This window comes from Aythya ferina (assembly GCF_964211825.1).
Source record: "Aythya ferina genome assembly, chromosome: W".
In the NCBI taxonomy this organism is placed as follows: Eukaryota; Metazoa; Chordata; class Aves; order Anseriformes; family Anatidae; genus Aythya; species Aythya ferina.
Genome location: NC_140313.1, coordinates 679,711 through 701,785, shown reverse-complemented (window position 1 = coordinate 701,785; position 22,075 = coordinate 679,711). Strand labels below are relative to the sequence as shown.

General features: G+C 58.1%; 1 protein-coding gene across 1 annotated transcript; it reads left to right on the top strand.

The window, feature by feature from the left end:
* The first annotated feature begins 3,644 nt into the window (after positions 1 to 3,644).
* On the top strand, positions 3,645 to 21,103 carry LOC311426532 (one cut domain family member 2-like). Its single transcript, XM_084502949.1, has 2 exons — positions 3,645 to 4,963; positions 19,889 to 21,103. Exons 1-2 carry the CDS (start codon positions 3,772 to 3,774, stop codon positions 20,173 to 20,175), a joined length of 1,479 nt encoding a protein of 492 aa, XP_084359075.1. The 5' UTR covers positions 3,645 to 3,771; the 3' UTR covers positions 20,176 to 21,103.
* Positions 21,104 to 22,075: the final 972 nt, after the last annotated feature.

The following is a 22,075-nucleotide window of genomic DNA, read 5'->3' as shown; positions in this document are numbered from 1 at the left end:
GCCACTGTTGGTACAAAGTGCATGCCATGAAACCGAAACAGAAAATTTTGTTCTTCCTGCACCATCCCAGGGTGCAGGACTTGGCAAGTTTTGTGGGTTTGAGTACTTATGGCACAGCAGTGCCTGTGCCTTTCATTTTCCTCTATGGTGAGCCTGTGCGTGTCTCCTGCCACCTGTACAAACCATTGCATCCCCAATTTTTCTCTCCGCTGAAGCTGTGGCCCACACCAGGCTCATGTGGGTGCAGGCAATGCTCGTGGCAGGGGCAGGCAAGCACCGCAGTGTCCCCACCTCACCACGCAGGGACACCCGCCCCGCGCTGACCCCGCTGCACACCAGCCCTGCCTGGTCCCTTCTCGCCAGCGTCACCATTTCCCAACACTTCCCACAAACCAAACAACCTGGGGTCCTCCCCCTCCCAAGATAAATATTGCAGACTGCAGCCAGCTTTAATCGTTAACCATGGCCCTGGCGGCCAAGTGTGCCATCAGCCATGCTGCGGGTGGCCCTGCCGCCCCTCTCAGTGGGGGCTGTCCCCCAACCCACAGCGAGCAGGATCCCACAAGCACCCCACTCCTCTTCCCCAGCCCCCATCTTCTCCTGTCCCCTCTTGGCTCCCCATTTTTTTTCCAGATGTGGGCACCACAGGGCCCATGATTTCCCTTGACACCCAGGCTGCTCTTCCTGCCCCATGGGGACGCGCAGGGGCCCCGGGGCACTGGAGCTGGTGGCTGCTTGAGAGTTGTCTCACAAGGGCAGCCCTGCACTTGCTGCTGAGGCTGGGATTTATTTCCCCATAATCCAATTCCTGGTGCAGGAATGGGTGAGGGAAAATCCTTCACTTCCCATTCCCGCTGCTAGGTCCAAGGTCGGCTCCCCGGTGCCCCAGAGCCTCGGTGATGGGGATGGAGGAGGTGCAGCCCCTTCCTGGGGCTCACCGAGTGCTCCAGCTGTGGTCTCACATCCCCGGGTAGCCCCTGAACCATTTTCCTCTTTGTCCACTTGCACTGGATTCAGCTTTCTCAGAGCTGCTTTATCCTCTAAGCTGTTCCCTGCAAAACTCTGGAGGAAGCAAATCCCGTATTGCCTGACTTGCTTTTTACTGCTAAATAACTGAAATCCTGTCTGGGAGGAGAAAAATCGGGAAGAATTCTGAGTTCTGCTTCTTACGAGCAGAACTTCGTGCCTGGACAGCAGACACAGATGGGGAAAGTGCTGGGTTTGGGTCCCCCGTGGAGCCGTGCCCAGCCCCACTGGTGTCACTGGCAAAGCCGCTGGCGTCACCAGGCTGGAGCCGGCCCTGCTGCCCTCCGCAGAGAAGAAAGTGCTTGCGAGAGCGATTTCAAAACACCAAAAGAAAACACTTGCAATATTTGCTTAAAAGCAGGTGAAAATTATCTGCACTGCCTCTGGCCCACTTGTGCCAGCTATTTTAGGGGCAAGCCCCGCGGTGCCCACGCCACGTCCCGCGCTGGGGGAGCAGGGCGCAGCCGGGGCACCGCGGTCACCTCCTCTCCTGCACTTCCCGGTGTGCAGAGCTGCGCTGCCCCCGAGGACGTTTTTATTTTGGGCAGAGAAAACTTTGCAGTACTTTGAGCAAACAAAGTGAGCTGAAGCCAGCTAAAGTGCAGCCAGCAATTAATAATTAGAGTAACCGCGGCCAGTTCTCTCACCAAGCAGCTGCCCCGTTCAGCTCACACTCTTAACAAACGAGCCCAGTTTGGTCATCCTCGTCTCAAGGATGTGGGAGACCTTGGCTCAGCCAGCTGGGAGTGACAGACCCCAGAACCGAGTGACACAGACTCACCTGTAAGTGTAATAAGCCACCATACGATCCCCAAATCTTGGGGTCCCTGCTGGACTGCAGAAGTTACACGGTTTTTGCCCCTCCAGCACAGACTAAAGGCGAAGTATGCCCAAATTAATAAAAATGTGTTGTGGTGGCCTCTGAGATACCTGCGTGCAGATGGCTTTTCTGACAGCAAAAGGGATCAAGAGGGATCAAAAGGTCTCCACAGAGCCCACCCTGGCAATGCCACGCGCCTGCTGCGAGCTGGGCACGGCACCTGGTCAGCGTGAGCTGATGGCATCGGGGCAGGAGGACCCCAACTGCAAATTAGCCAGGCTTGCTTTTATTTTTTTGTATCCACTGCTCTTCTCCTTGTGTGTCTGTGATTTATTTATATATTGCACATACAGCACATACAGGGGATGCAGCTGCCCCTGCCTTGGCAGGGGGTGCAGTGCATGGCATCCGAGGTGCCTCCGGCCTGAGCCGTCCTGCGAGAGGGGAAGGGGAAAGGGGAAAGGGGAAGGGGAAAGGGAAGGGGAAAGGGAAGGGGAAAGAAAAGGCTGCTAGTGCACCTGCGGCACCTGGCTGCCAGCCTCTGCTGCCCACCCGCTTATCCCTGCCTGCCCACCTCAGCACCTCCGCCTCTGGGGGGCTGCACTCGCCTCTCTCCCCAAAATCAGCCCCAACTTTTGCCTTCCCCTCGGAAGGACAAAAAGATTTCACGCATAACTTGCCCCGAACAAAGGCACCTCACGCCAGGGCTTTCTTTCCCTTCTCCGTTTCTTTCTTTCCCAGCGCAGGCTGACAGCAGCAGGGCGGCTGGGGCGGGGGCAGCTCCGTTTTACACCAGCTCGGTGCCAAAGAGCAGCTCGGGGAGCACCGCGAGCCCCGGGGGGGAGGGCAGCGGGGGCAGAGGCAGGCTGTCGGCCCTGGGGACCCGCGGAGCCACCTCGAGGAACCCGCGGGCAGAGGCCGGGAGCCCCGCAGAGCGCAGACGGCGCCGCGCCCCGGGGCAACGCGGGCAGCTCCGGGCAGCACCGCGCTGCTGCGAGCCCCGGGCACCTGCGGGGCGGAGCAGCGGCGGCTGTCGGGGCACGGGGACGGCGGCAGCGGGGCAGGGACGAGCCCGCTGCCGGCTGCGGTCGGGTGGTGGGACGGGACGGGACGGGACGGGGCGGGGGGTGCCCGGTGTCCGTGTGCTCGTGGCGGGGGAGGCGCTGCCCCGCCGGGCCCCGTCCCGCCGCCCTCAGCAGCCCCGTTTCGCTCCGCTCCGCACCGGGAGCCGTCGAGCGCCGCGATCGGTGCCCCGCCGGCAGAGCCCCGGGACGGGACGGGACGGGAAAAGACAAGACGGGACGGGACGGGACGGGACGGGACGCGACGGGACGGGACGGGACGGGATGGGACGGGGCGAGCGGTGCCGTCGGGGCCGCGCCGTCCCCGTTCCCGTTCCCGTTCCCGTTCCCGTTCCCGTTCCCGTTCCCGTTCCCCGTTCCCCGTTCCCCGTTCCCCGTTCCCCGTTCCCCGTTCCCCGTCCCCGTCCCCGTCCCCGTCCCCGTCCCCGTCCCCGTCCCCGTCCCCGTGCCCGTCCCCGGGCCGTGCCGCGCACCGCGCCGCTACAAAGGGGCCGCGGCATCTTTAAGGGCCGCTCCGAGGCCCCGCCCCGCGCGCCGCCATTGGCCGGCGCTGCCCCTCGGCCCCGCCCCCGGCCGCGCCGCCGCCGCTCATTGGCCGCGCCGCCCGCCCGTCCGCGCGGCCCCGCCCCGCGGGCGCGGCCAGGCGGAGCGGCCGCGCGCCCTGGACAGCTCCGGGCGGCCGCAGACGGCGGCGGCGGCGGCGCGGCGAGGACATGGCGCGGGGCCGGCGGGGGGGGTCCGGCTGAGCGGCCGGGGCCGCGGGGGCCGTCGGGGGGGCGGCCCGGGCCCGCTGCCCGCTGCCCGCTGCCCCGCGGCGGCCGCCGCCGCCGCGCCCATGCCCGAATGAGGAGCGGGCGCGGCGCCTACCGATGCCTCGCCGCCGCGCCGGCCGCCTGCGCCATGAACCCCGAGCTGGCGATGGAGCCGCTGGGCAGCCTGCACGGGGCGGCCGGCCATGAGCCCGAGCTGATGGGCAGCCCCAGCCCGCACCACGGCGGCCGCGGCCCCGCCGGGCCCCTGCGGGTGCCCCCCCCGCCGCCGCCGCCGCCGCCTCCGCCGCCGCCCCCCCCCCCGCCGCCGCCTCCGCCGCCGCCGCCGCCGCCGCACCAGGAGCTGGCCCCGGCCGCCGCCCGGCCGGCCATGGTGCCCGGCATGGCCTCGCTGCTGGACGGCGCCGCCGAGTACCGGCCCGAGCTGTCCATCCCGCTGCACCACGCCATGAGCGTGCCCTGCGAGCCCTCGCCGCCCGGCATGGGCATGAGCGGCACCTACACCACGCTGACGCCGCTGCAGCCCCTGCCGCCCATCTCCACCGTGTCCGACAAGTTCCACCACCCGCACGCCCACCCGCACGCCCACCACCACCACCACCACCAGCGCCTGTCGGGCAACGTCGGCGGGAGCTTCGCCCTGATGCGGGACGAGCGCGGGCTGCCCGCCGTCAACAACCTCTACGGGCCCTACAAGGAGATGCCGGCCATGGGGCAGAGCCTGTCCCCGCTGGGCAACGGGCTGGGCGCGCTGCACGGCGCGCAGCAGGGCCTGCACGGCTACGGGCCGCCCGGCCACGACAAGATGCTCGGCCCCAACTTCGACGCCCACGCGGCCATGCTGGCCCGGGGCGAGCAGCACCTGCCGCGGGGGCTGGCGACGCCCCCGGCCATGATGTCCCACCTGAACGGCATGCACCCCGCCGCGCACCCCGGCCACCCGCCGGCCCACGGGCCCGGGCTGCCCGCCGGCCGGGAGCGGCCGCCCTCCTCGTCCGGCTCGCAGGTGAGCGGCTCGGGGCAGCTGGAGGAGATCAACACCAAAGAAGTGGCGCAGCGGATCACGGCGGAGCTGAAGCGCTACAGCATCCCCCAGGCGATCTTCGCCCAGCGGGTGCTGTGCCGGTCTCAGGGGACCCTCTCGGACTTGCTACGGAACCCTAAGCCTTGGAGTAAACTGAAATCCGGCAGGGAGACCTTCCGGAGGATGTGGAAATGGCTGCAGGAACCCGAGTTCCAGAGGATGTCAGCCTTAAGACTCGCAGGTAGGTCCCGGCGCCGCCCGCCGGAGCCCCGGGGAGGGCGAGCGGGAGCGGGGCGCGACCCTCGGGGGCGGGGGCGGGGGCGGCGCGGGGGGTCCCGGCCCGCTCGGGGGGCGCCTCCCGGCCCCGCCTGCCCCCGCGCCTCCCGCCCGTGCTCGCCGTGCGGGGCCCGCGTCCCGCAGCGCGGCCACCCGCGGGGCAGCGCCCGCCCGGGGCCGGGGCCGGGGCCGGGACCGGGGCCGGGGCCGGGGCCGTGCGGGGCGGTGCGGGCAGCTCCTCCCGGCCCGCGGCCCCTTCTCTCCCCTCCCACCCTCGGCGGGCGGTTCCGAGGCCGCCCCCCGGCGCCCCCGGGAGAGGGCGGCCGGGCCCGAGAGCGGGTGGCGGCCCCGGGAGGCGCGGGGCTGGCGGCGGCCCCGCATTGTTCCGCGGCCGGGCGCGGAGGCTCCGCATTGTTCCGCGGGGTCCCGCATTGTTCCGCGGCCGGGCGCCCCCTGGCGCGGGCTGGGCGCGCCGCAGCGCTCTATTGTTCTGCGGGAGGAGCGGGGGGCGAGCGGCCGGGGGGGCACGGGGAGGCTGCTGGGGGGATGCTGGGGGGGAGCCGGGGCGAGGGGGGCACCGGCACAAATGGCTGTCCCTGCGGTGGGGGAGCGCCGTCGGCTGGGTGCGCGTCCGCGGCACCTCAGCACCGCCGCGGCTCGCCGAGAGCGGAGGAGATGTTGGCAGAGAGGCACCGGCTGCGGCTCGCTGCCTGCCCGGGGACAGGCTGCGGCGGGACCCGGGGCTGTGCGGGCAGGAGCTGCTCGCCTCCTGCACCCCGAGAGATGGGAGGGGGCGGGCCCGGGGCCGCCCCGCGCACGTGTGGACGGACGGACACACCGACCCCAAGCGCGGTGCAGCGGGGGGATCCGGCTGGGCCGCCTGCTGTGACGGCTCCATGTCCGCAAACACATTTTAGAAACCTAGCGATGTTTGTTCCGGGAACTCTGCCGTGTCGGTTGATGCCAGCCTGCAGAGATTAGCGGAGGGGAAGCACAACGCAGGCTTTCCCAAAGGCTGCACCGCACCGCACCGTGCTGGAGCACAGGGAGCTGGCTCCGGGGGTCCCCGCAGCCCCTGCCCGGCCGGGGCTCGCCTCCTGCCTCCCGACCGCATCCGTAACCGCGGCCGTGCGGCTCGTCACCGGCCGATTCTCCTCTTTTCTGGAGCCCGGGCAGAGTGTCGGCAAAACGGAGAGGGCAATCGGAAAGAGAGAAGGGGGTCGAAATAGCCCCTGAGCTGGAGGAGCCGAGCTCCCGGTCCGTGCCGCCTGCACTCTGCTCGTGCTCACCGCCGTTTTGGTGCCCCCGTTATCTGGTTTCCCTTTCCTTGCTGCCGGCCCCCCAGTTCCCCCCGGCCGCTCCCTAGGGGTGCGGAGCCCCGGGCCGGGCAGCCCCAGCCGGCACACGCGGCCGTGTCGCCTCCTCAGCCCAACGCGTGTGTGGAGGGAAATCGATGCAGATAATGTTTAGAAGATTAAAAGAGCATTAATGCTGGCAACGGGAACATAAACGCGTGGACCCAGTTCTCATTGATCTGGAACCTGATCCGGCCGGTTTCCAGTAATGCTGCCGGTGCTCGGCCTTCCCAGCACCCCGCTCCCCCCGGCCCCCCCGCCTGTCTCCGTGCCGCTGCCCCGGGGCGCCGCGGCGGCGGGGGGGCGGCCAGCGGGGCTTCCCCGGGCGGCCGGGTTGGGATTTAGGCCGGCCCGGTTTCAGGAGGGCCGGTGGCACGCTCCCGCGGCCTCAACCCGGTTTCGCTGCGGGCTGGGTCACCCTGCGGGTGCGCGGGGCCGGGCCCCGGGTTTGTGCCGCCGGTTCCCCGGGGCCTTGCAGCCGAGCCGCCCGCAGAACCCCGCGGCGCCGGGGCTCGGCTCCTGCACCGGCACCCGCCCGCCCCAGGGCAGCGGCTCCGGCCACGGCTGGGCCGGGGGATTGGGGAACCTTCACACCTTTCCTTCGGGAAACGGAGCTTTTATTGCCACGGGTGAATGCAGCCTCACCGCCTCGGCGCTCCCTGCCCCTCGGTTGGCTTGCTGAAGCCCCTCTGGGCAGGATAAGCCGAAAGCCCCGTCGGTTTGCCAAGCGCAGCAGCCGCTTGCACCACGCTCCCCCAAATCCTCCTCGAACCGACCGCAATGTGCCGCAAGCGGGGCAAAGCCCTGCGCCCAGCGGGAGCCTCCGGCGCGGCCGGCACCCGGCGGGGAGGCAGAAACGGAGAGAGCCCCGCTGGGGAGCTGCCGGGAGCCCCGGGCCAGCCCCGCCGCACGCCGCCACCCCGCCTGCCCCCGCAGCACCCTCAGGTCCCGCCGGGCCGGGGCAGACGGCGCCGCCGCCGGGCCGAGGAGAAGCCCTTCCTTCCGTGCGGGGCCGGGGAAACCTCCCGCATCGATCCCATCGATCCGCTCTCCCCTCCACGGAAGCCGCGCGGTGAGAGCCCCGCTCCAAGGGTTTGCCCGCCGCGCCTGCACCGCTCCGGTGGCCCCGGGCAAAGACCCGGAGAGAGGGCGCCGGGGCCGAGGAGCGGGCAGCAGGGGACGGCGGGGCCCCCCCGGCCCCTCCTGGCCCCCCCGGCCCCTCCTGGGCCCTCCGGCCCCGGCCTTGTCGCCGCAGCGCCCGCCCACGCGGAAACGTCCCCGCGGGCTCGGTGTTTGCTGCGGCCGGAGGGCAGCGCCCGCAGAGCGTTAGCGATCAGGGTGCGTCAGGGCGCTTATCAGCACGGGCTCGGAGGGCAGAGTTCAGCGGCGGTTCAGGGCAGCTGCACCCGGAGCCCCGTCCTCCCGCCCGCCCTGCTGCGAGGTGCCGAGCCCCTTATCGCCAGCCCGAGCCCTGCTGGGTACACAGGGCAGGAATGCGCTTCCAGGTGCTCCCGTGCCGCGCTCCTCCGCGGGTTTCCCAGCTCCCTCGGCCCCGGAGAGCCGGGCACGGGCCCCCCGTCGCCGCTTTCTCCCCGAGACTCCCGCTCGCGTTTCCTGCCTGCTGAATCCCCTTATTGACGATCGCACATTTGGGTACCCAAACACCAGCAATGATTCAGAGCAGGCGCGCTCAGCGGCCTCCGCTCCTTCCCCACCGTGCGACCCCGGGCCGCCGGGGCCAGCGCCGCTTCCACCCGCCCGAGCGCGGCTGCGGGGCCGTGCGGGGCTGTGCGGGGCTCTGGGGGGTTCATCGGGGCCGTGCGGGGCTGTGCGGGGCGCGCCGTGTCCCGGCGCCCCCGGTGCCGGAGCGGAGCCGCCGCTGCCGTCAGCACCACGGAGAGCGGCACGGGGCGGGGGGACCGGGGGAGCGGGGAGGGGCAGGGGGAAGGCGAGGAGCAAGGGGGGGGCAAGGGGAGGGCAAGGAGAGACCTAGAGGGCAAAGGGAGAGGAAGGGGTGAGGGAGAAGGAAGCAGGAGAGGGCACAGGGAGAGCACGGGGAGGGGTGAGGTGCCCCGGGACCCCCAGCACTGGGGTCTCTTCCTGGCCAAGGCAACCATGGGGGTCCCAGCAGGGGCACGGGGCTGCTGGCTCTGTGCCCCCGTAGGCCGGGGCTGCACCAGGGGGCTCTGCCCTGGGCACCTCCAGCACCTCGGATGTGCTGCGATGTGCTGAGTGCTGGTGATTGCCGGGGCGGCGTGGTTAGAGGCGCACTGCTCTTGTCTGTCCTCTGCCTCTGTACTCCACCTCCATTTTCTGCCTCTGGAATCTGAGACTGTTTTGTCGTCTGTAGACACAGCTGAAAATTAAGGCGTAACAGCATCCGTATCAGTTGTGTTAAATACGTATAAAACTATCTCTTAGTGTCAAACTAAATATACAGGTGCATAAAGACTCTTTGAAAGGTGTTTAGTGGCTTGAAATATTAGTACTCTCTTCAGATATAGATTAGTGGTTATGTTTGAACAATCCATGCAGTAAATTGTGGGGCTGAGTGATAAATTATATTTCTCACATACCAATGTTCTGAAACAATATCCCGCTCTATCTCGTTGTTCCACGTAATTTCTGAAGACACCGGGGACGTTTCTGCTCTGCAGACATTTGAATACTGTTTTTGTTACACAAGGAGTTTCTCTCAGTTTCTTGACCAGTTGACAAGGAAAAATCTGACCATATTCATTATTAAATGCATTTCTACCTCTTTTTTCCTCTCCATTTATATATATATGTATAGATATACATATATATATATATAAAAGAAACAACCAGTCTGTCAGGATGTATCACTCACTCTGAGTTTTTCTGATCTGTCCTTCAATATTTCCATACTACATTTTCCCAGTATCTCTTAGTTGTCACCACCTGAACTGAAATACCCAAAACTCAAGTATTTCTCTGCATTTTAAAGCTGACACAATTTATTTGTGACAAGGAACGTGTAAAGGAGAGAACATTTTTGCCAAAAAGGATTATTTTATTTTCCAGTAACTGATCCTCTTTCTTCCCTTGCTCTTTATAGGGGCGTTTTGACTTAAACCCCGTGCTTCTCTTTCTGCGCCATGGTTGCAGTTGGTTGTCACTCCGTGTATTATTCCCCCCCCCTTGCACTACATGTTCCTGCCATCCCCACGGTGCAAGCTGTTTTTCCTGCCTTCCCTGCGAGGTTACTCAGCGATGATGAGCTCGTTGCCAGCATCCCAACACGCCTGTTCTGAGCCTGCAAACATTAAAAGCAGCAGGCTCCTTGCTTCAGAGGAGCTCCCCTGCGGCTGCCTTCAGAGTGGCCACGGGGCTCTGCAGGTGTGTGGAGAGTCCATCTAATGGGGGAGGCCGGGCTGGAAGGCACTGGGATGCCACCTGTCCTCACAGCCTGCCCCCTTCTTCGGCGGTGGGGATTTCCCGGCTACCTAGGCAATCTTTTCCAGGGCTTGCAGGTACAAAAAATCCTTAATGAGTAGCCTTAATCTCCCTTTTTGTCTTTCAAATCCTTTACTTCTCATCTTATCCCCAACAGGCAGAGCACACACAAAAAAAATTACTCCCTTTCTTCTGATAGCAATCTGTTTGTATTTAAGACCGCTATCATGTCTCCTGTCTTCTCTACAAAAAGCCCCATCATACTTCGGAGGTGAATATGCAGAGAAGATGTTAGGTCCGATGGGACAGATAGGACATCTTTTTTTTTCCAAGGAAAAAGATTTTGTATCCAGTCCTATCAATCTCACAGCCTTTTGCATAAAAGGCTTTCTGATTTATAGAGGGTTTCTGTACGCAGAAATCATACAAAATAGACTAATCTCAAATGGCTTCAGTGATAAGATCAACAAGGTAACTCACTGATGGGGGATGGAAATGCAATCAAAAAAGAAATCAGGGTGTTTGGGGGTTGTTTGGGTTTTCTGAGCTATAAAATCAAACCGCTCCGTTGTGAGAAAAAGGGGACTCAAGCCACTGGTAAATGCTTCACAGAGGAATTATTAGACAAGCAAGGGAGGCTGGCAGTTTCCCAAAACGCAAATTGTCTCTGGGACCAAAATATCTCTAAGTAAGCAGGGAACATATTTATGAGTAGTGGTGATTTTCCAGCAGATCTCATCTTGTCGTAATGGACGTTTCAAAACGAGGGCCTGTGCCGAGGCATTAAGCTTTGGCAAGCAGCACATAGCTGCGGAGGGCAGCGGAAAAGCACACGGAAGTCTTCCTCGGAGAGCTTCCCCTGCTGGCCCCGCATCTCTCCCAGTTCCCTCCTGCTTCCCATGCCCACGTGTTGCCACACCGGGTACAGGCACGGCTGCTTTTCTCGGTGGGCAGTGTCCCCCTGCCACCAGACCTGGCCGTGATGCCACCGGTGTCACCCCCCAGCTCCTCCTGGGGCACCATGGTGCTGGGACAGCCCTGGGCACAGGCTGCCCGTGTGAAAGGGCTTGGTGGTCCCTACAGGTTGTGTGTAAGCTTCCAAGGCTTTTCCCCAGTCCTTCTGATGTCTTTAGCGCCAGGTTTCTCCTCCGTCCTGCCACGCACGTCAGGAGGGAGGACCCCGCTCCTGCTGCGGGTTGGCAAGCCCAGGGGAAGGAGGGAATGGGAACCTGGCCTTGTGGCAAAGAACAGCGCCCCTCCAAGGCCTGCTCTTGTGTTTTGCATTAAGCAGCCGTTGTCTGAAATGCAAGAGGAGCACAGAGCCAGGGCGGCAGCACAGGTCTCGCTGTCCCAGCTAAGCCTGTGGAGTTTTGCCCCTTTCCTCTCAGGTTCTTCATAACTGCGCCCTGTCAATAGCAGCCATTACAAGTCAAAAGTCATCTCCCGCTTTCTGTCGTGAGCCAGCAGTTCTGAAAACAAGCTGCTTTCGGAGGCACGGAGCAAGCCCTCGGTGGATCTGTGCTTCCCCTTGCAGCGGGACGCAGGGGGCTCGGCTCAGGGCTGCAGTGGAAGCTGCTGGGCAGGAGCCGCAGCACGGCGGCGTGCCAGGGCAGCACGGCTGGGGGAAAGCCCCTCAAGTCACCAGTAGGAAATAATGAAGACAAGATACTTCAAACCCAAATCCTCTCCAGGATTTCGGACTCCTATTCAGTGCTTACTCGCCTCCCTTCACTTTAAATTCCGGGTCTTTCTTGGGGGCGCATCGCTCACGGGCAGCAGGCAGAGCGCTCAGCGCGGGGAGGGCCTGGCGTTGGTTTTGTGCCCTGACTGGGGAATATAAATCCTTGCCACAGAGAAGCGTTATATTTCACCGGGAAACTATTTGGGCATTCAAAGGGGAGAATCCTCAGAACAAGAGGACACATAAATCTCCCAGGTGCTGGCAGGGCAGGACATACATTTCAGGTTTAGGCAACTGAGTTCTCACACGGGTGTGCTCCTCGCTCTGTGCCTCAGTTTCCTCATGTATGTATAGCCATGGCCAGTGCTTTGAAGGATCACTGCTATTAACGGGGTGGTTGCACCCGTCGCTGTGATAACAGGGACCTGTGGGGAGGAGCAAGATCTCAGAGGTTGCTGTCCTGAAATGAAGCCTCAGCGTGAGCTTGCACATCTGGGCCAGGATCCCACGAGGCGCGAGAGCAGGCAAATCCCCCGGCTGCTGGAGAGGATGCCTTCAGATACCTCCAGCGCTCGCGATCAGCTCTGAGACAGCTCCTTCCCTTGGCAGCTGGCAGGAGGGTTTGTCGGGTGGGAGGGCTGGATGGCGAGCGCCGCAGGATGTCCCCTGCCTCGGCCACCAGCACGCACCTCGGGGCTGCTCTGCAGGAGCTGCTGGGGGGCACGGCTACAGCCTGCAGCCGCCTGGTGACAAGGAGCGCCTTCAAACCGCGCTGCACGCTCACCAGGCCTCCACTCCTCCTGCCCTAGAGTGCAATAAATTGGCCTACCCCATCTATTATTTATTATTCTGTATTAATGATGGAAGTATATTACAATAGTACTTAGAGGCCCTTGTCAGAGATCCCACACTGAGATCGGTGTTGCAGTATTGTGCAGAAAAAACAGTCCCTGCCCTGCAGGATTTACAGCCCAATTTCAGCTCTCCAGCAGATTTACAAGAGGTTTGACACAAATAGCTTGAGACCCGCTACATGCCAGAAAGCAATATAAAAGAACAAAGTCCCAAAATCCATTCATCTTTTCTTCTCAAATAGCTGAAGGATGCAAGTCCCGGCTATAGAAAGGCGTTCTTTCCGTTGCAGAGCTATGAGAGAAAAATTAGGCGGAGTACCGAGAAAAACATTCCCGGCAGGAAACATCAGGGTGTGGGATTGCTGCTTGGGGTGCTGCACGAGTCCATGTGCCCGGACAGGGGCTGGCGAGGACCTTGCCTTTGCAGCCCGTCTGTGCGCAGCTTCTCTTCTCAGAAGTGCCTTCAGAGGGTGTTCACGGGCGTGAAAAAGATGAAGAGGGTTCAGCATGTGTGTGTAGCAGATGGGAATGAGCAGATAAATGTGCGCTGGCTGCGCACCCTAACAATGTGATTATTTGCATCTTCATTCAAATTGTTTCTTGTTACATAATGATTTTGTACACAGTGGAGTACTTAACCTAATTTGTATTGATCTCAATTGCTTTCATTTGTGCATACTTAATTCAGAGAGGTAATCAAATTGATTTTTGAGGCCTAGTTTTTAAGAGATTGTAGTAACGCAGATATAGAAGAGGTTGCTTTAAGTGGATCATATCAAAAGAAAAACGTTTTAAACCTTTGGAAAACATTTTGATGGTCATTTCATTGTGTTCGGTGTAACTAGCATAATTAAATTTCCTTCACATTGAGTTCTCTCTGAAATCAAATTGAGAAACATTTTTTAGTTCCATCAGACAGATAACTTGGTTTGGTTGACTTTGTGCTACACCCATCTGAAACGGCACAGGAGCGATCAATATTCATGGCTTATCTTTACAAACAATAGAGAAATGACTTATTGTGGGTTAAACGAATGTTGTTCTCTACTTGGCTCCTTCTTGACATTTGTTTATTGGTTTCGCAGTTCCGGAGCCACTGTTGCCATTAAAGTGAAAACATCATAAAAACAGTGACAATCCGAGGGTGTGGGTTACCTTGAGAAGCTGCAGGGAAATAAATTTAGAGGTGGTGAAGACAAAGAGAGCCTCTTTGCAGTGAAAGCAGACCACAAAGTGTGGCTCTGAGAAAATTTCAGCAGGCTGCGTCATCCTCCAAGATTTCTGGTGAAAGCCTCCTTGCCCGGTCGGTTTGCAGTCAGAGGTACCTGCGGGCGGCGTTGGGTTTCTGTCAGGGTTGTGTTTGGATGAGAAGCAGAACTTGTGCTGCGTTTGTGTTCCTTGGGACACGAGTCACGGGCTGGTTCACTGACCTGTTCCCAGTATCCCAAGCAAGCTGGTGCCTCCTCTTCCTCCTCCTCCTCCCCACAGCCACCTCTGGGTGCTGGTGACCCCATCCCCTCACATCCCAGCCTGTCCCCCCGAGCACCGGGCTGCTTGGGGCACGCTTTGGGTGAGCACTGCTGCACTGCTGCCCGTCGCAGCCGTGAGCCCCCTGCCAGTCAATTTTTGCCTACATGTGGCAAAAGCAGCTTCTATAAAAAGGACCGGACCACCGGAGCATGCATAAATAGCTCACAGAAACTATTACCGCATACAAGAAGGCGCAGCGCTGCTCCTGGGCTTTGTGAGGCTGCTGCCGCGTGCTGCAAATTGATTGCTCTGAGCTGCGTATTTCAGCCATTAGCGATGGGGCCAGCTGGACATCTTTCAGCAAGAAGAAGTGTCAGGAGAAAATGCCGAGCTGCCTGCTGTAAAACGCCGTGCTCCTCAGGCTTCCCGGCCGGGGGTCCCACCACGCGGGGCTGCCTGCGGCTGGGCTGCTCCCGGCGCCGCGACCACTGCAGCCTGGGGGACGGGCGGGCTCGGCAGGGCAGCAAGGGTGTACACGGGCATAAATCTCTCTTTTCTAACAGCTTTACTCAGCACTAGTAATGGCACAGTAGAATCCACTGCCATTTGCTAACAGTTGCCATATATTCATTTTTAATGACCAGAGTTAAATTTCACCATACTTCAGTCTGTGCAGACCCAAGTTTTAAAGACAATAGTTACCAGCTGCGACGCCGCTGAGTATTTGCCAGGATTTATAGCTATCCGTAATGCAGGGGCTGGCTGGGTTCCTCCCTTCTGAGGGAGAAAATGGAAAATGAGAGTTATTGTTGCTGAAAATAAGAGTATTTTTGCGGACAAAGGAACTATCGGTAGCATCGCTCGATTTAACGACGGCCCACGGGCAGCCTGGCCTGTGGGCGAGGTCTAGCCCGGGATGCTGTTCTTCAGCCTCGGGAATCGCAGCTGGGACACGCTGATCTCCGGTTATATTACTGAAAAGTGTCATTTCTGAGTTCCCTCTGTCTAGCGTGAGGGACTGGATTAAACGATAAATGGATTTCCCATTTATCTTTGCCTGAATGATAAATTTTGTCCCAACATCCGACCAGTGGAGATGTGAGAATACCCAGCGGTGATGCTGCTGTGAATGCCTCTTGTATGTGTGCCAGCCACAAAGGGCCCACCAAAACGTGAGCTATTGCTGATGGACTTTAACTGGGCATACCAGTCCCACAGCACCATTCTGCTCCTTGACTGTGCGAATGACCTCCCAAAGCCACGGGGAGCTGTGAAAAATCACAGGGTAGAATTCCAAGCAAGTTATAAATGTTTTTGTCATTACTTACAGCTTCACCATCATCACAAGTGTTTCTGCCTGCAAGTTCAGTTACTGAGATGTTGCTGTAAAAGGAACACCAGCAACTGAAGCAAGCTTATTTCTCTTGCTAAGCAGCAGACCATTTAGAAGGTTTCGCCTCACACGTTCAGTTCAGAAAGCAGCTCCAAAGTAGGGAGCCGTGGCAGAATCGTGCTCCTGGGGCTGCCAAACAGCGTGTCTGGGGAATGCTAAAGGCTCGCACGGAGAGGTGGAGGTGGGGGAACAGCTGCTGCGGCTGCTGACCAGCAGCCACGGCTGCTTCTGCTCGCCTTATCCCGGGGATCTAGCCAAGTATTTCAGCACATGCTTAACCCCGGGCTTGCAAACATGCTGACCAAAAGTCAATAGAGCATCTTGCGTATTTGGAGGTGAACATCTAAATATTTATCTTTGTGGAAACTTATTTAACAGTGAGGAGGGTGCAGGTTTGGGGGCATGCTCCAGGTATCTCCTGATGCCTCCTGACTGACCTCGCGCCTCCCTGCGCTTGCGCTGGGTGCTGGGGTCCTGAGCCCGTCAGCAGGACCTCGCTCCGCCAGCCCCCCACCTCGCTGGCTGAGAGCAGTGTGTTTGAGTGCCCCCGTAGCTCTAGCTGCAGGATTAGGGCAGACTGTGCCTCCTGGGGGGCATGGCACGAAGGGCCCGCCTCGGCAGAGGGGTGTCGCGTCCCTGCACCCCTGCTAGGGCCTTCTAAATCAGTGCATTTCCCCAAGAATAAAAATCAGGTGAGGCGGTACCGAATCTGCTCGTGTTGTTTCTATGTAAAGCATCTTTACTCCAGCATGGACAAAAGGGATGAATCTTTTTCCTTCACAGTTATGGCTTTCAATTATTGTTAATTATCTGTTTTCTTCCATGGAATATAGCCAGTATTAACTGCAGTTAATAAATCAAATTGCTCTTAGAATCAAGATGGCTGCTTCCCTTCCTTCTACTATTAAAACGTTTCTCTTTCTGCAGGCAGGTTTCCTGGGTAATAACTTTATTTTATTAGAGTGCTCGCTCCATTTTTTCTCTTCTGATAAATGCTTGTCAAGGAAAAACATTTGCCTTTATGGTTCCTTTTCAAGAGCAAACTTAACAGTTCAAGGAAAGTATTTACTGAATGCATTGAAAAGCACATACCTTTGCATTATTTATCATGAGATACCAATAACTGTAATACGCAGAGTACCTCTGGACATAAATTAGTGATGTTAGGAACCACTGGAATCCTCCCTGTGTCCCGGAACCTATTAGGATCTGCAGCACAAGGGTAGGTGCTCGTCGCCTCCCCACTGCACGGGGCTCAGACAAAAGGCTCGATGAAATGCCGAATGCAAAGATCCAGCCCCTCCAAAATAAAAGCTGCTTTTTCATCTCTGACGTGCAGTAAAACATCACCTGTGGAGTGTATTATCTGGTGGCTCAGAGATGCAGATAGCTTTGAGGGACAAAGGAGCCAGGAGGAGCAGGGAGAGGAGAGGGGACTCGCAGTGAGAGCATCCCAATGAGGGGAGCTGGGAACGGGGCGCTGGGGCCAGCAGCCTGGGACAGCGGGCAGCAGGGCACACCGTGCTAGAGGGGGAGCTGGGGCCGGGGGATTTGCTGCCTGGAGCCTGAAAAGCCACCGAGCTCCTTGGTTGTTGTACAGGGGTTTCCTTGAGAGCGCTATGGCTCTGAAGGACTGCTTGGGGTGCAGCACTAGTGCCCAAACCTCGGTCAGGAGGATTACATCCTCCAGATGTTCCTTGCTCCTGCCAGTCAATTGAAAACCATCTCAGTTTTAAGTATTATCTTTGAGGATTTCAGATTTGATCTCCGACTGAAACCCAGGTGTGTCGGGAAGGGCTCAGCCCTGTTTATTCCCATGGAGCTGCCTTCACTATGAGGCCAGCTGATCTCTGGCAAAGGCAGATGTCCCTGAAAGGGCACCCAAGGCTCTGGAGCCCTCAGGCTGGTGCTGAGGTGTGTGGCGCTGAGCACTGCGCCCCAGGCTCATCGTGCTTCTCTGCGGTTCATGCTCCTGCCACCCGTGCTGCAAGGTCTGCCGAGTCCCTGGTCCTTTCTGAGTGGCCCTGACTTCCCTCTCAGGCAGCTCCACTGCAGCCACCTGGATTTCACAGCTGAAAGTGGGTGCAAGATCAGGTTCAGGCTCAGCCAAAACACCAAAAATAGTCCAGCTTCCTGCAGAAATCCTGGGAAATGTGGCCACATGCACGGAGTGAAGCTGGCCAGTACAGCCCGTTACCTACCCAGCGCAGCCAGGCTCTCTGTAGCGTCACAGCCGGGCACGCAGCCGTGTATACATGCACAGCCCTGCCTTCAGCTTAACTGCAGACATTTCCAGAGCCTGAGCATTACTTTTTGGACCAGCTTCTCATTTCACACGTCAGAGCTGCAGAATTATTTAATACGTCTGCTTAAAAATCTGCCCACTTACCAATTCACTCTACTTATTGTGTCCCAGCACATTACCTAACCATGTCAACATATGGATTTTTTTTATCTTGTTGCCTCGCATAGACAGCCTTATCAGTCTATTTTTAAATCTGGATGTGCTGCGGCAGTGGTATTGGTTTCAGCACTTGATGTTCTCCCTGTGCTAATAAATACGGATCAGCTATTAATACCGATTTTTCTGAGGCCCATTAGCATCGTTTGGCACAGCGAGCACACGGCGCTGCCGCCCCAGCCTGACCGTCGGACAGGCGCTGGCACGGGTGCTCCCGGCTGCCTTCACCCTGCGCTGCGCCCCGGGGTGCAGCTGGCCCCCAGCCCCATGCCGCGGCTGCAGGCACCTCGCCAGAGCTGTGTGATGTGCCAGGAGGAGCCTGGGGACAGAGAAATGGGGAACAGAGCCCGGGGATGGGGACACCACGGGGAGCAGCTAAAGGAGAGGGGAAGAGCCAGGCGTGCTGGTGGGGTGCCCTGTGAGGTGTGACCGTGCCATGCCATGTAACGCAGTGCCTGGTTTCAGCAATGCTTCCAAGCTTCTTTGTGAAAAATAAAGTAATTGCTGCTTAAGGATCTGCTGTGATGGAGAGGACGGCGCTGCTGGCAGGCACAGCGGTGCTGCTCCTGGTCCCAGCGGGGTGGTGTGTGGTGCCCCAGGAGAGGGGAAGGTGTGGAAGGGCAGTGTTTCTCCTCTCCCCAACTGCCCTGCAGTGAGATTATGTGACGTGCAGGTGCTGCCTGCCAGATCAAAGATGCAGGATCTACTCTGAAGCTGATCTCCTGACAGATGTCCGAGGAGTGCCCCGTCGCTTCTCCCCCAGCCCCCAGGAACACCCCAGAGCAAAGAAGGGCAGGGAGAGCCGGCAGGGGAGGGGGCTGCTCTGCCTGCCCCAGCTGGGTTTGGTGTCAGCCGTCACGGCCCCCAGGCAGTGGGCCCTCAGCCTGGCAGCCAGAGCCGCGGGGACGGGCAGCTGTACCCACGGAGCTGCAGCACAGCGCCGCAGAGCCTGCGACCTGCCCCCTCTAATCACAGACCTCTCCTTTCCTCATTTCTGAGGCTAATGACTCGATACAAGGCGTGTTTGGAAGCTAACTTAATCCACATAAACCTGTGCTAATTCACCATTAAAGGTGGAGCTCGCTGCTGGCAGTCAGAGCACTTTTCAGATTAGTGAACAAAGAGGTAAAAGAGACGGGGCCTCGGTGCACGATGCACGGCCCCGGCACGCCGCCTGCCTCAGCAGCTCTCCTGCACACAGCAGCTGCAGTCGGGGAGAAAACAACAGACACATCGTAAAGGATTAAAAAGTAGCCACAGAGGTCTGCTCCTGGAGGCAACAAACAAACAAAAGGCCCGGCTGGGTGGGCGGCAGGATTTGTGCTGCCTGTGGGTTTCCCCCAGCTGTGGTCACCGCAAGCTGCTGCCCTGAGAGCTTCGACTGGGGCGTGCTCTGGGCTGTGCAAAGAAATAGGAACCCCTTCCGAGCGCTAAACCTCATTGTTGTGGAGGGGATCCAGGCCTCCTTCTGTAGGTGGAGGAGATGGATGCACTGACTGTCCCAAAACAGGGACAAAATGTTCATCCTGAATGCGCCAGCAGCGACTTCCCGTGGTATTGCCTCAGTGTCTGCTGTAGAAATCACCCGGGTGGTGCAGCTCGCCTTGTGGAACAGAGGCCTGTACAGTTTCCTTAAGAAATAATTATCCGGAGTTGTTACATGCTGTGGTACAAGGGAAGTATCCACAGATAATTGATCTTTTTCTTAGCTGTTGTGAAAAGAAAAGGATGTGCTTTGTGTTTTCCTTCCTAGATTGAATTCAGAGAAATTATTTTTTTTTATCCTAACATTGCCGTGCGTTTCTCAGATTTTTGCTTCATAAAGAGTGTGGAAAAAATAAAAAATTCCTCACTGTGCAGAAATCTGAATCTGGGGGCTGTGTCGGGTGTGTGGATGATAAGCACGCAGGGGTGAGCTCTGCCAGGGGCTGGAGACCCAGTGCCCAAATGCCTCACAGTCAGGTGCCCATCCCAAATCCTTGGTTTTGGCGTGTGAGCAGAGGCACGAGTGCGCTGCCCCTGAAATTCAGCTCTGCACCCCTGGTGCCACTTGCAGAGCACTCTTGTGGAGTGCAGCTCTCAGCTGAGCGTGATGCTCCCAAGGGATGATCTGCAGGGACTGGGTCTGTGGCCGCCCTGCAGCGGGTGCAGGAAGGCTCACGGGTGCTCGGCTTCCTCGGTGCTGGGGATCGGGCTCGCCAGCGTCTCGCACGTGCTGACCCTTTCTTTCTCTCTGTCTCCTGCCACCCCCTCCCCAAGCATGCAAACGCAAAGAGCAGGAGCCGAACAAAGAAAGGAACAACTCCCAGAAGAAATCTCGTCTGGTTTTCACTGACCTCCAGCGCCGAACGCTTTTCGCCATCTTCAAGGAGAACAAGCGCCCGTCCAAAGAAATGCAGATCACCATCTCCCAGCAGCTGGGCCTGGAGCTCACCACCGTCAGCAACTTCTTCATGAACGCGAGGCGGCGCAGCCTGGAGAAGTGGCAGGACGATCTGAGCACCGGGGGCTCCTCCTCGGCCCCCAGCACTTGTACCAAAGCGTGACCGGGAGCGGCCGGCGCGGCGGAGCCACCGAGCGAGCGGATGCGCGGCGGGGCCCTTCACTGGTGACTTAAAGCACAATCCTCCCGGAAACTCGTCCTAGCCTAGCTGCAAACAGAGGACACTTTTTACGGCTTTTAGTCAGTTTTAGAAGGCGCAAGTGAAAAACTAACCTCTTTCTATGTAATACTATGCTCAGGACAGGCTAAGCAGGTCTGAAGGAAGAGAGCCGTTCGTGAGGCAAGTTTCTCCTGAGCCCCGAGCCCCGGCTGGCGGGCGCTGCGCAGCACGGTGCCGCACCGCCCTGCAGCACCGCCGCGCGAGAACGGAGCACAAAGTCTGACACGGAGACGCTAAAGAGTCCAAGAACCTGTTTTTAAATCTCAGGCATGGTTTTGTTAAGTGTTTTAGGGAAAAAAAAAAAAAAAAAAGATCAAATTTACAGGTTTCTTTTTTTTTTCTTTTTTTAATTTCTTTGATTTAATCAGTGAGTATAGCTTGATCTTGGATCAGAAAAATTCAAGTCACTTGAGCTCAAAGTATCAAGCACAAAGACAATAGCTATAGAAATAGGTACGATCCTGGACTCACTACAGCTGTTATTTTGAGATGCATTCTAATTTACAAAGGTGATAGCGAAAAAGTATGTGACTACACAAGTCTCAAGCACAGTTTGCAGTTTGTCACAAATTCTGTGTTTGTACATAATGCAGATGCACACTCAGGAGGTCAATTTAACTGCTACAGTACATGGAGCAAACACAACGTTTTGAAAGATCTAGATTTTTTTAGGTCATTAATAAGCCCTTTTCAGTTACCAGGAATCTAGTTTCTCCTTTGTAGTCTCATTGTTACTGAGAAGTATTTAGCGTTCAGTGTATTTTTGTTCATTTTTTTGAAAATCCTTATGGGAATTTTATGGTACTTTCAAGCAGGAAAAAAAAAAAAACAAACACAAACAAGCCCTTCAAACGTCATTGAGCATGTTAGCTGTGCCACGTATGACTTAAATACGCCATCTAAGCCCATTACATTTTAAGTTCTTTTCGTCCACCAGTCCGTCGAAGCTGCCGAGAACACAGCACACCAAAGAGACAGGATTTCTGCAAGCCAAAGATATTTGTAACTCGCCGTTTTCTTTTCGTCATCGTTAGCGTGGTCGTTCTTTTAGAGACCAGAAAGCCTCGCAAACGCCAGCCCGTTCCTCAATCTCTCACGGTCATTCGCTGTACGATTGAGCAGAAAGTGAGCGCTGACAAAAACACGTGAGCAAAGTCCCGAGCGGCGCGGCGGAGCTGTCACAGCCGCCTCGCTGCAGCCACGGCAGTCGTCGAGTAGCGAAGGCGATCCTCGCGGCCGGAGCGGCCACGGTCACTCGATGTGCGTCCTTACCAGTGAACGGCCCCTTCGGAGCACGGCCCGGGGTTCGAAAGCAAGCCAAGCGCTGTCATGCTTCTTTAGAGACACTTGAGACTTTTTTTATGTACTACTTAATCGAAACCAAAGAAACGTTTTCTGCACCTACTTCTTCTGCAACAAACTGTTCCATTTAAAAAATAAAATAAAAATAAAAAAAAAACAAGGAAGCACGTCAGGAAGCGAACAAGTAACACACTGTGTTTTGACAGACATCTTGGACATTTTAGGAAGCAGATTTCAAAGGAAGGGTTGACAAGAACAAAAACAAAGTAAAGCCAGTATGATTGCTGCTTCATTTGACAACTCAGTAATCTTAAAGTTGAAGATTGTCTTTAATTTGTGCCTATGCAGTTTTTTTCAAAAGAACAAGGAACAGAGCAACCAAAACCTCAACAGCTACAATACCAAAGATGAGGATTCTCACAACTGTTTTTTCAGTTCATTATCTCCTCTTGCACGACTGAAATGCGTGTAGCACCATTGA